The sequence below is a fragment of the Schistocerca gregaria genome, chromosome 5 (genome assembly GCF_023897955.1).
Source record: "Schistocerca gregaria isolate iqSchGreg1 chromosome 5, iqSchGreg1.2, whole genome shotgun sequence".
In the NCBI taxonomy this organism is placed as follows: domain Eukaryota; kingdom Metazoa; phylum Arthropoda; class Insecta; order Orthoptera; family Acrididae; genus Schistocerca; species Schistocerca gregaria.
This window is the reverse complement of record NC_064924.1, coordinates 197783851-197797862: the sequence shown is the minus strand read 5'-3', so window position 1 is coordinate 197797862 and position 14012 is coordinate 197783851. Positions and strand designations below refer to the sequence as shown.

The 14012-nt window shown below is 42.6% G+C and overlaps 1 protein-coding gene across 3 annotated transcripts in view; it reads right to left on the bottom strand.

Moving 5' to 3' along the window:
• Nucleotides 1-7239: 7239 nt before the first annotated feature.
• LOC126272612 (uncharacterized) overlaps nt 7240-14012 on the bottom strand; it is a 62582-nt gene continuing 55809 nt past the window's right edge. For 2 of the 3 annotated variants that reach the window (XR_007549248.1, XM_049975557.1), the window contains 2 exons: nt 8181-8307; nt 7240-8091 (listed from right to left, as the gene is read on the bottom strand). Coding sequence is in view for 2 of the 3 variants with exons in the window: in XM_049975557.1 (XP_049831514.1) it covers nt 7290-8091; nt 8181-8307 (929 nt within the window). In the remaining variant the exon portion in view is untranslated. The remainder of the gene's footprint in view (nt 8092-8180; nt 8308-14012) is intronic. The other variant, XM_049975558.1, reaches the window with a different exon arrangement.

Here is a 14012-nt window from a genome sequence, read left to right as displayed (position 1 = left end):
TTTGATGAAACCATAGCTAACATTTACAATCATGCATTTAGTTGAATTGGAGCACTTTAAAAGTATGAAGTGCAATTTGTCTTTTTATTAATGCTGTTCAGTGTGTCAAACAGATCACAAGAACGAGCTCTGCAGCAAGCCAGTGTTTTCATTGTATTTCCAAACAGAAGAGCATGCTACGTGGCTAAATACTCATAACTTAGATTAAGTTAACATCCTCTCCGGAGTTGTATAGTGTAAAATAGCAGAGATTCAGACATATATGTGTGTAATATATATATGACATAGGTGCAAGTGAAAGTGGCCAGGATGAGAGGATACGATTGGATGTGAATGTATGCACGTAACCACATGCCGTGACTTCCACACCAAATGTACGCCTCTCACGTGATCCACACCTGTTCAGATCGTAGTGCAGGCTGTTTGAGTGTGAGTGGAGCAGTGTAAATGGGACGATGTTACAGTGGAGCAGCGGGTGTTTGTTTTGGGAAGTTACATGATCACAAAGTCATGAAAACATTGTGCTAAGTTGTTTGCTGAGAAGTTTAATGATGTCAAAGTGCCAGCAAAGAATGCCATGCAATGCTTAGCTCGAAAATGGTAGCAGACAGGATCTGTTTTGAACAAGTGAAAAGACATTCCAAAATGTGCCCGCACGCCAGAAAATGTGGCTGCAGTTCACCAGAAAATGCTTCAGAGTCCTACTAAATTAACCCGATGCCTTTCGCAAGAGACCTGCATATCATATCGATCATGTGGATGAATGCTCTGCCTGGATCTCCATGTGGATCCCTACCAAGTCTCTGTTGCTCATGCATTAAAACCAGCAAATGCTACTCAGTGCCTCCAGATTTGTGAGTGGTTGTTCATTCATAACAATGAATAGCTTGGACATGGATCTGTTCTTTATGTCTGATAAAGCCTGGTTTCACCTGAGTGGTTATGACAACTCACAAAATCACAGGTTCTGGTCAGTGAAGAATCTGTGTAACTTCCACGAAACACCATTGCATAATCTGAAGGTTGGGGCTTGGTGTGCAATGTCTGCGTGCTGCATTATTGGTCCCATCTTCTTTCATCAGGTGCTGACTTCAGTGTGTTACATGGCCAGTGTTTTGAAACCATTTGTGGCAGTATTAACAGAGTAGGAAAAGACCTATAGTTACTTCCAACAGGATAGTCACTTTAGCACCTGCTATAGTCAGGTTAGTACGGTATTTCCTCTTCTCTGCAGTGTTTCTTTGTACCCTGGGACTATGTTCTCCGGGCCAGTTTTATTTGCCCCACCCTGTACACGCAAGTGAAGCCCTGTATAAAAAGCTATATGATTATAAAGAAACATTAAATTTAAATGAACACGAGAAAATGATGAATTGGTGCAGAGATCAGTATCAACTATCAGTTATCAAACTAAATTTATCATTACGACTTTCAAGGATAGAATTTTGGACAAAACTGTGAGATCTTCCATAAAAGTATTATAATTATTAGTTTCATTATAAGCAATTACGTACAACAGAAATTAAAACATATTTTGGGTCCTTATAATAACAGATATTTGAAATCAGGTATATTACTTTATCAAAAGTAAATGATTGGAATATACAAAACATTGAACCTGTGGCCAGACACTTTAATGTAATTGTACAAACATCAATAGCTGCGTGTAGCAAAGCATCACTTTGTGTGCACCCTACTAAAACAAACAGACTGAGAAAATATTGAGAACAGCCTTAAGGTCTTGCACATCGTACCAAAAGACATTATTGTTGTGATAGTGCCACGACATTTAACAGTGCCGCCACGACAGTACGCACAAACGGCGATAGAGGCGCTCCGCAAATCGGATGAGCGCGGGAGCGCCACCTAGCTACGAACGGCACCGGCCGCATGTCACGGCACAGCAGTCGAATACGAGAGACAGACTTGTAATCATGTGGTCAGCTATTGTTTCTAAGAGAGTGTGTGAAAATCCACGCAATTATTGTGATTAAAGGTTATAACACTTTTTGGCGACGAGGTCGGGATATTTTCACCGCTTTGTGGATTTGCGTGTTCGTGGCGGGGCAGACATGGAACAGCTTATGCAAGCGCTCATTGAACAACAAACACAGCTGACGGCAGCGATTCAGGCGTTGTCGACGTCGCTTACTCATCGTCTGTCTTCCTCTTCTCCGCCTCCATTCCCTCCTTACGACGAGGCCGCTGAAGACTGGGAGAATTATGAGAAGCGTTTGCGGCAACACTTCTTGGCTTTCGGCGTTGTCGACGCTCCTATGTGTAAGTCGTTATTTCTATCTTGGATTTCCCCTCGAGTCTATCAGCTGCTATCTCAGTTAGCCCCTCTGCGGGAACCAGCCTCCCTGTCCTTCCAAGAAATGTGTGACTTATTGTCTGCCTATTATCGAAAAAACACCCACGTTGTTGCCGCCCGCGTGGCGTTCTACCAGTGTCGTAAACAGCCCCATCAATCTTACCAGGCTCATCACGAGTCTTATGCTGATTCAATGGTTAGGGATGCTATTCTACGGCTTGCTCCTGATAAAGAAGTTCGGCAACGTGCCCTACAACTGCCAAACCCGTCGTTGTCGGAAGTTCTAAGCATCGCTCAATCCTTTGAAGTGTCTCACGCTGCTGGCGCGCAAATAGACGCTTGGTGTGATGTAGGCGCTGTACAGTCAACTCTCGACAAGGACAATTTGCCTGTTGCACAGGAGAACGAAGATGTGGGGGCGGTTCACTCGCGTAAACAACGTCGCGTTGGGCCGCAACGCTCGCAGCGAAACCAGCAACCACAGAAGCCGGTTCGTTCCGCGCTTCCTTCTTGCCCCCGTTGTTTCGTACAGCACGACAGGGCAGCGTGTCCAAAACGCTGGGCCACATGTAATTCATGTAGGAAAAAAGGCCACATTGCTTCTGTGTGTCAGTCCCATAAAGTTCCTGTCGACGAGGACGAGGCGTCGGACATGGATGTTCACTGTGTGCTTTCTCAAACAAATAAGTTGTTTGTTACTGTTCGTGTTCTGAATAAAGACATCCGCATGCAAGTGGACACTGGCTCTGCAGTAACTCTCATTAATTCTCGCACGTATCTGGCGTTGGGCTCCCCTCCTTTGTCTCCAGTTACGCGCAATCTGAGGACTTATAATCAGCAGAAAATTCCTATCATGGGCCAGTTTGATGCTTCCACTGCCTACAAGTCTGTTGTTCGGCCCCTCACGTTTTATGTGGTGGATCATGCGGGCACTGAAAACCTGTTCGGTTATGATGCTTTCCAGTTGTTCGGGTTCTCCATTGATGATGATGTGCACCTCATATCTGAGGACATTCCGTATCAACAGCTGGATGGATTGTGTTGTGAATTTTCGTCCGTGTTCTCTGCTGGTCTGGGTTGTGCCAAGGATTTTGCAGCCCACATTACTCTTAAACCTACGGCTCGCCCTAAGTTTTTCCGGGCACGCCCTATTCCGGTGGCGTTGCGTGCACCTGTCAAGGCTGAGCTAGACAGGTTAACAGCTTCAGGGATTCTCCTTCCGGTTACCTCCAGCGAATGGGCATCGCCAATCGTGGTGGTTTCTAAACCAAACGGGAGTCTGCGATTGTGTGGTGACTTTAAAGCCACTGTCAACGCTCAGAGCCTCATTGACACTTATCCTCTTCCTCGTCCTGAGGAGTTGTTTACCAAGCTCGCTGGGGGCCAGTTCTTTTCCAAACTTGACTTATCGGAGGCGTACCATCAGTTGCCGTTGGACGCTCCTTCCAAGGAATTTCTCGTTATCAACACTCCTTGTGGGTTGTATCAGTACCAGCGATTACCATTTGGCGTCGCTAGCGCACCGGCCATTTTTCAGCGGTTTTTGGAACAGCTCACGGCTTCCGTTCCCGGCTGCATAAACTATCTGGATGACATTGTTGTCACGGGAGCCTCCACTGCGGAGCACCTTCGTAATTTACGTTCACTGTTTCGGGTTCTGCATTCGGCAGGGTTGAGGTGCAATCTGGACAAGTCACAGTTCTTCCAACCCTCCATTGAGTATCTTGGTTTCCACTTGTCCCGTGAGGGCATACGCCCTCTCCGTAAGCACGTTGCGGCCATTAACGCTCTACCCCGGCCGTCTACGGTCAAAGAACTTCAAGCGTTTCTCGGCAAGATTGCTTATTATCACAAATTCATTCCATCCGCAGCAGCGGTAGCTTATCCTCTGCATCAGCTGTTACGCAAAAACGTCCCCTTCTGTTGGTCCGACGGGTGTGAGCAGGCTTTTGTCCGCCTGAAGGCTCATTTGCAGTCGGCGCCTTGTCTTGCCACGTTCCGTCCGGGTCAGCACTTGGTTCTGGCGACTGACGCGTCACAGTATGGCCTAGGGGCTGTTCTCACCCATCGGTATGAGGATGGGTCGGAACGACCCATTGCCTATGCTTCCAAGACCCTCAACGAGGCGCAACGGCGTTACTCTCAAATCGAAAAGGAGGCGCTCGCTATCATTTATGCTCTAAAAAAGTTCAGCGTTTTTTTGTATGGTTCTAAGTTTCACCTCATCACCGACCACAAACCGCTGGTCTCTCTGTTCAGCCCCTCGGCGTCACTTCCGGATAAGGCAGCTCACCGCCTGCAACGTTGGGCCTTATACTTGTCTCGTTTTCATTATGAGATTCACTATCGCCCCACGGCCCAGCACGCCAACGCTGATGCATTGTCGCGATTGCCAATGGGCCCCGACCCTGTTTTCGATCGTGATGAACTCCTCTGTTTCCACATTGATGAGGAAGAACGTCGTGCGGTCGAGGGCTTTCCACTTACAGGTTCGCAGGTCGCATCAGCTACTGCGCGGGACCCGGTCCTGCGTCGGGTGATCGGTTTTGTTCAACGAGGTTGGCCGGACAGGACCAGGGGCCGGGCATCGGATCCCCTTCGCAACTACCATGCCTTGCGCCTTCGTCTGTCTGTTCGTGATGGTGTTGTTCTTCTGGCCACGGATGGCGCATCTCCACGGGTCGTGGTGCCAGCCTCTCTTCGCAAAGATGTTCTCCAACTGTTGCACGGAGGCCATTGGGGTATTTCTCGGACTAAGTCCCTGGCCCGCAGGCACGTTTATTGGCCCGGCATTGATTCGGACATCATCCATATGGTTGCTGCATGTGGCCAGTGTGCTCAACAACTGGCGGCACCTCGTACAATGCCCTCTCCATGGCCTGATCCGGCTCAGCCATGGGAACGTGTGCACGCCGACTTTGCTGGCCCCTTCCTCGGTACTTATTGGCTACTGTTGATTGATGCCTTCTCGAAGTTTCCATTTGTTGTTAGATGTCCGTCGCCCACCACTGCGGCGACGACGCTGGCTTTGTCCAAAATCTTTGCGCTAGAAGGTCTTCCATCCACAATCGTCACGGACAATGGCCCTCAGTTCTCTTCGCAGGCCTTCCGTGATTTTTGTACTGGACAAGGGATTCATCATGTTACCGCACCTCCCTTCCATCCGCAATCGAATGGGGAGGTCGAGCGCCTTGTCCGCACTTTCAAATGCCAGATGAAAAAATTCCTTAGTGATTTTTCCACAGATGACGCCCTGCTGCAATTTCTGAGTTCTTATCGCTTCACGCCTCTGGGTGATCGCAGCCCTGCTGAACTCTTGCATGGCCGCCAACCGCGCACTCTACTGCACCTGCTTCACCCTGTCAGGCCTTGTACTGTGTCCCCTAGTGCGGGAAAATACTCGGTGGGCGCCGACGTGTGGGCACGAGGGTATGGATCTCGCCCTAAATGGATTCCAGGGGTGGTCAAGGCTCTTCGCGGCCGCCGGCTTTGTGAAATCCGTACGGGCGACGGCACGGTTGTTCGCCATTACGACCAGATGCGCCCACGAGCGGTGGCCACGCCTGTGCCACCGCCCCATCCTTCGCCTCCACCAGCTCGAGATGCCAGTCCTGTCGCTGCTGCCGATCTACCGTCCGTGTTGATGCAGCCGCCATCGCTGCCGCTTCCAAGTACTCCGGAACCGGCCCCAGTCGCGACGCCGCCTTCTCTGGGACCCATCTCGCTGGAGCACACTCCCAGGTCAATGACACCTATGGATGCTGCTCCGGAGTTTTCACCCATCATCTCATCCAGGAGGCACGTTCCACACACGAGCTTCCGTCCTGGACATTTTCGACCATACTCCCGTGTCTCTGCGCGGGATCTCCTCGGGGCCTCACAAGAGGTCATGGATGTCTCTGCGCTGTCCACCTCTCCAAGGAAGTGAGTGTTCATTTTTTTCAAGGGGGGAAAAGTGTTGTGATAGTGCCAAGACATTTAACAGTGCCGCCACGACAGTACGCACAAACGGCGATAGAGGCGCTCCGCAAATCGGATGAGCGCGGGAGCGCCACCTAGCTACGAACGGCACCGGCCGCATGTCACGGCACAGCAGTCGAATACGAGAGACAGAGTTGTAATCATGTGGTCAGCTATTGTTTCTAAGAGAGTGTGTGAAAATCCACGCAATTATTGTGATTAAAGGTTATAACAATTATCATGGGCACACTGATTTAGATCAGAATTTACATGTGAAATAAAGAAATTCAGGTGCACTATTAGATGAATAAATAAATTTTGAATATTAGATATATATACTCTGTTTTAAACTGGTTATCTTTATAATTAATATGGGAGCTAAAAGAAAATGTGGAGTGATGCTGCTCCCAGGGAAGCACCAGCATAGCTGGGGAACAAATAAATATGGATGCAAACAATTTCAGCAAGATTGACAAAAATGTAAAACATTTCTGGTGATTTAATGGAAGTTTCTTTAATGATAATTAAAGGAAAAATAGTAGAGGCATAATAAAAATAATTACAACACAGTACAAAAGAAATCAGTCTGTCAAAGATGGCAACAGTAAACTGTTAACAGAATTTAAATGCTTGAGAAGGTAGGTGCTTATTATCTACATTAGTATATGCAGTCTTGGTAATTTCACATAATAAAGCCCTCAGTTCACCAACTGAATAAAATTACATTCACTTTTTTTGCAGTACTCTTATTTAATTTGAAATTCATTGTTCATGAGTATGCACTACAAATGTTAAGTACAAATTTTTCCATAATTAAACATTTATCTGTTTCATAAGGACTCTTTAAAACTTATTTTAAAGGGCAGTTTTTTGTTTAAAGTTTACAACTAGAAGAAATTAACATATTTGAGTCATTAAAAAGTACACATTATACTCAATAATAATGTAAAAATAGCACCCATATCTATTGGTTACTCAAGTTGCAGAAGATGTTAATTCTTTATTGTATTGAAAATCATGTTACAGGTCTTTCTTCAGCATCAACCCAACTCCATATCTTCTTCATTAGATATTTTCTTGTACATTTAACAAGGGTATGGGTGTTGAATATCTCCATACATTTCTTTGTCCAATTCATTACAAGTGAACCAAATTTCAGATCACCTTGCTGATTCAGATATTCTGCTGGCATTTCCCCATAAAATGATAAGTAAAGTGCTGTATAAACATTGGTTATTATATCACTAATACCGATATTTTCACCATACCAATATCTTTGTGATGAATTTAGCCTAGGGAGAGAAATATTAGTTCCAATATCAGTGGAGCCAATTTTGTACTCACTTTCTTGATGTAAGTTTCTTTTGCCATTCGTCTGCAATATTTCTTTTGTTATCATTTTTAAATGGGTTAGCATTAGCATTACTAGTTTTATTATTTCAGATCCTACATTAAATTTTTTCTTATCGTTCATACTTCGTATATTATTTTTAAGTAACTGATGCCTGTCACTATTAGGATAAGAGAGATCTGAAAACAATTCTGACAGTTGCCTCTTGTTTGCATTATTATTCCTGCCTGATCTTAAACCAGGGATTACTTGAAAATATTTTATATAGCACATTGCAATATCAAACTCTGATTCAAAATCTTGGTATAGAAATCGAAGTGCTTTCAGAGTATTCTTCACTTTCCAGGCAAATTTTGAAATGAAATGTTGCCAAATAAAATTCATGTTTCTGAAGTGCTGTTCTATATTCGTCACATTGTTCATCAAACTTCCACCTGGAAAAAAATTGTGAGTAGGCTGGATCTCCCTGTATAATGCAGAAAGCATAATTGAAGGTGCGTTTATTCACATACCTTTTAAAAAAAGAAGGGCACAAAATTAATAAACAATTTTTACCTGTCTTCCAAGCTACTGTCATTATTTTTGTGATGAACTGAAGTGCTTATCAGTTGACTGGCAGCATCATTGGCAGTCATAAGCAACAGAAGTAGTGCTATACTGTGGAATTTTCCTTTTTGTTTCCCTAAAATTAAAATAAATACCTGTTGCAATTCATTTAATTTTTCATAGTGTTGATCATGTAAAAAACTGAGCAGAAACAGTAAATATTTTGTAATTATTGCCACTGATTATCTGTGCATCAATTTTATCTACAATTTTTTTAACTGTTATGATAAAATTGGTATAATTAAAGCATTGAGATTCAGTTTTTCGACATCATATGAATATACACACAATTCAATTAATGTATGATTAATCTGAGGCTGCATTCCCTATTACTTACTTGTGCTCTGCCTCATGCAAAAAAAATTGCTCACAGAGAGCTGTTTCACAAGCCAAGTGGAAGCTGTGACAGACTGGAACTCGGCATATTAAATGACTCACAACATGTGAAAATGTTTCTCTTCTGATTAGCAGCAGATACCTGCCTTCTTCAATTAATATTTAACTATTGTAGTCATCTAGCTTGCCACATAGTCTCAATCAAAGTGTCAATGTTCTTAGTACCTCTCCAAATACCACTGTGGCATGTAAATAATATCTTTCTTCAGTTGTATGAATCCAGACTGAAGACTACTGAGATGCCATAATCATTTATTTCAAATTTTGGCTAGCATGACTTCTTGATCAGAGCATACAACAAGATCTCTCTTAAATTGCAGGACCAGTTTCAAATGCCTCATGGCGCTATTTTCAAACTGCTAAATAGCAGATGCTTCATGCTGTGAAACACTGCAAGCATCTGATACCCTGAAAGGGCCATTTGCTATTACTGACACTTTGTTTTTAATCATTTCTTAAACAGGTTGTTATTGCTGATGTATGTTGACATCAACTTAATTGTTTGCCCCGAATAGCCCGAACAGTATGGATAACACATCCAAGCTAAATGATACAATACAGTTATATATTTAAATCTACTAAAGTATCAGTTACTATGTTAGAAATAGACTTTCTAAGCTGAAACTACAACTAAACAAAGAGGGGAATAGCTTGTATATGGCAGGCATCAGCAGACAAGCATGATGAAATTCATGTTACAGTAGTTACACCAGTGGGTCCTCAGTGTGGCACAGCAGTGGAAAGAGCTGGAACAAACTTTATTGTTCAGAGATCAGCTTGGACATTAAACTGAACCTCAGTAATTGGAATACAGCACAAGATGAGAAGAAAACAAACAAAGAAGTGATAGAAATTGATGATATTTGATATTTGGAAACCTTAAAGAGAACAAAACAAGTAAGAAATAAGGGAAGAATGAACAAAGATATTTTGCAAAGAGTATTCTCATATAATTAAAAATATGAAAAAACAAATTAAATTAATGTGAGGTAGTGATATGATGACAGAGATGGAGTGGAGGTGAAAAAGTAGCTAATAACAGGAACCTCTTGCTGGTGAGTATACAGTACTAAGTGCTTGCTGTAGTGCAAGTTGCTGCCATAAGAAGCTCTAGCATAGTTTTGAAGTGAGGATCACTCCAAATGGCATGAAATTTGCAGCCGTAGTGTTGCAAGTATGCTCAATGATAGCCTGCAGCAAAATACCAGTACACACTCTACTGTGTGTACACTTCCTGCTGCTGACACAGAAAGCAGAACAGTGGATGCACACATAGGTGTCTGCAGACATTCACTGAAGACAAGGCAAGATTGTAATATTGCCTTTTTTAATATAATTAATTCTATGAGTTTGAGGATGTCTCAATTCTTAAGAATAAAATTTTCCTGGACATTCAGAAATCCCGTTTTGCATCACAAGATTGATAGTTAGCCACTCAATATATATTTTTGGAAGGTAGATTACTATGAAACAGAAAAGGTATGCATATTTTGTTAGAAAATGCAAAGTAGTCTCCCATAAACCTTGGACCTTGTTGAGGTGGGGTGGCTTGCATATCTCAACAATACTGAAAGCAAGGGAAAAAGACATTTTATCGAGGAATAAGTGTGTTTAAAAGAAAATGTGACTTTCTCGTCATATTTTCCTCACACACATAGTAAATAGTAGTTTTATAACATGTAGTCTTAAAGTTAATGCAGCAGTAAAGTATTGATAATTAAGTTGAAAGTGATAGGTATTAAACAGCCAACTGTTAAAACAAAATGTTACTATTACCATGTTTTGAATTGGATATGAGTATCTTCATCATAAAATCCGTGATTACATATAGTAACTGACAAACAAATTTAAGAGCAGTATTGTGCTATGTCATATTAACTTAATTAAGAAGTATTTTATGGGCCAATAGCATTACTGCTCTTAAATTTGTTCATCAGTTATTACATATAATTGTCGATTTTTCTGGTAAAGATATCTATAGTCAGTGTTGAAACGTGATAAACTAAAATTTTGTTGCAACAACTGGGTGTCTTATATGTATCAAATTCTTGTACAGTATCTGTCTCACAGCCATCTTGAAAACCGTAAACTGTAAGTAATGTAGTTTTCACTAAAATGTACTTCAGAAAAATATTTTTTTGAGGTAGAAACCAAATACAATTTTATGCCATTCTATGATTTTTCATATAGAGAAGACAGACATCCTCTTTTCCTATTGAGTTGAAATCACAAACAACTCATTACTTTGTGCAAAGAAACCATGCTAGGGAGTAGCATAAGAAAATACCAAACATGAAAAATAAGCATCTCCCTTACTCTGTCTCCTCTCCATCCAAACAGGTCTTAGAAGGCCCAACGGTATTGACCAACTGCTTTGTCATTCGCACCCAATAGGCATCACTGAATGCATATATGAAGGGGCATTTGGTCAGCACACACCCCTCCCAGCTGTTGTCAGTTTTCATGTCTGGAGCCACTACTTCTCAAGCTCTTGGATTGGAAGAGCTAGTGCTTAACTTTGGTGATTTGACACAAGCTGGTGTTACCATGCAGCAAGGCCATTGGCATCCCTGACTCTCATGTTTTATTTTTGGAAGAAATGCGAAAATCGAAAGTTTTATGTAAACTTTGTTACACTACAATAAAAAAAAATCATTGAATGTTATCTTAAAAACCACATACTAAATAAAGCAATGAAACCTTAACCAATCTACAAATAAAAAATAAAACTTGCCTTATGATATGTTGCTTTCTGCAGCTGATGAAAACCTTGAAAAGAGAAGTAGATTTCTTTGTTGCCTGTAAACTGTATATATTGCGTGCAATTTAATTTTTATTTAAGTTACTGGTGAATAATTACAAAAAAGTTGAAATGACTGTGGAACGAGTGACTACCCAAAAACAAATGAGACAGGCTACGACAAGTGAATGGTGAATGAAAATTCCTTGGAATTCTTTCCTTTGTAAATGACCCACCTCTAATACTATCCCAGTGTCTCAGAGAAGATACATAGTTCACATAGCATTTGTCAGTTAGACGTGGAAGAGTTAATATTACAAGGAGCTTTGTGCGTGGCAGTGCTATTTTTCTAGGGTATTAGAGTGTATTTTTCTTTGATGTCTTTAGGGTCACTTGTCAGTTCGTTGTTCTTTCTTGCAATTCACAAATTGTTCATAACAAGTGATTCCATAAGTCTCAGAATTATCAGATAGAAGTAGAGCATCATTCTTCACATAAAATTGCCTTGTCGCAATCTCCAACACACAATCAAGATATCCTTTAACATTGTCATGTCAGCTACCAGCCTCTGGCACAAGATTTGGTCGAATAAGTTTATTCTGAAAGTGAAACTGGGTGTGTGTACCTTATCATATGCACCAACAGTATCAAAAAAGACGGTAGTGACATTCTCTTTCTGCGTGACCACGCCGTGGGCTTCAAGGTTAAAATTTTTAAATTATCAATTGCTTCCTTGATTTATCTTTCCATTGCTTTATTATTCAACCTTGAAATAAAATCAGTGTAACAAAGCCAAGTAGCAAATGTGGATGAAACTCCTCCATGATGTCTTTTTTTACAAAAGCAGAAACAACACTGATAACAATGGAAAAAATTATATCTATTTTTATTTATTTACTAGCAAACCTGACAATGCTTTGTAACTGCTAAATATGTATTGAAACTGGATATATGTCTTAATCTCCTCCTCCTCTTCCCTCTCTCTGTCCTTATCCTCCCCACCCCTCCATCTCATAATGTGAAATGGGAGATTTAAAAGTGATCTAATCCTCAAACTGATTTTACACCCAAGCGGTACATTTGTGGACGTGGATTCCTTATCAAAACTTTATCTACAAGTTCTCTCTACAATCCCTAGAAGCCTGCAGCAAGTATTTTGAATCACCCTGCATATAAAACAGCATGTATTTATTTATGTATGAATGTATGTATGCCCAGGATCTCCTCCTAAAATCCTGGATAGATTTTAACCAAATTTGGTACACAGTAAACTTCATGAATATCAACACAGTGGGGGGTAGAACATCCTAGTACCCATAGGGACAGAAATACAGGCAAAGATCCGTCTTTTCAGCCCCTGAGTGTAGGTAGCTATGTATGACAGGCGTGTTGTGTCAGAGTAGTATTGGCCTGCTTGGTGTGGCAGCCTTTGTATCGGGCAAGAAACGATTTTTAACTCCAGAGGCATAGGCTGCCCTACATGAAATGTGTGTTGTGAGAGCAGTGTTTACTTGCTCTAGCAACCTGTTTTGCAATGGCTACATGAGCAGATGGACACAGCTGGAGGAAGGTTGAGATGGGTAGAGGAGGCAATGGACAGAGGGGAGGGTGAGGACTCCCCAGCATGTAGGCTGCCCTGTGTGACAGGTGTGTTGTGGAAGCAGTATTGTCTGTTTTATCGATCTGTTTTGCAGAGGCAACACATAGGTGTGGGCATGTCTAGGGGAATATTCAGATGGGTGGAGGAGGGGATAGGATAGATTGGTGGCAGAGGGTGCAGGAGGGGATGGGTCTAGAATGGGGGAGGAGGGGGAGTGACAGAGAAAGAAAGAGGAAGAGATGGATAGGGAGAGGTGGGCAGGAGGAGAGGGATGGGCAGACTTTGGCAGAAAGAGATGAATAGGCAGATATGAGGAGGAGGAGGAGGTGAATAGCGAGAGGGGGGCAGGAGCAGATGGACAGGAGGGGAGGAGGAGATGGAGGAGAGGGAGATGGGCACAGAGAGATGGAGTACGAGCACACAGAGGGGGAATAAGGTGATAAACAGACAGGGGGAGTGGGGATGAGGAGATGGACAGATAGAGGTGGGAGGATGATGTGGACATACAAACGGCAGGAGAAAGAGGTGGAAACAGAGAGATGGATTGGGAGCATGGACAGGAGGAGGTCTACGAGGGTGAGTCAAATCAAAGCCTTAAATTTGTAATAACAAATCTAAATTTCGTGCCATTATCCTGTAAGTTGGTAAGCGTACCACAAACAGCGTGCAAAATGGCCTGTAGGTGGCAGCGTAGTGCAGATGCACACATACCGTCGCATTATCAGTATAAAGATGGCCGCCCCACATGCGACTTACACTAGGGAAGAACAACGTTCTGTTTTTCAGTTTTTGCGTAGTAAAGGTGTGAAACCTATTGAAATTCATTGATGAATAAAGGTTCAGTATGGTGATGCATGTTTGTCCCAGCAGGAAGTCTACGAATGGAGTAGGAAGTTCGCAAATGGTCTGACTTCAGTGGAAGATGCTCCTCGTCCAGATCAGGCACAATGAGTTGTGACTCCACAGAACATTGCAGCAGTTGAAGCCATAGTGAAGGAAAACTGCCAAGTGACACTGAATGACGTTGCAGCTTGTTTACAGATTA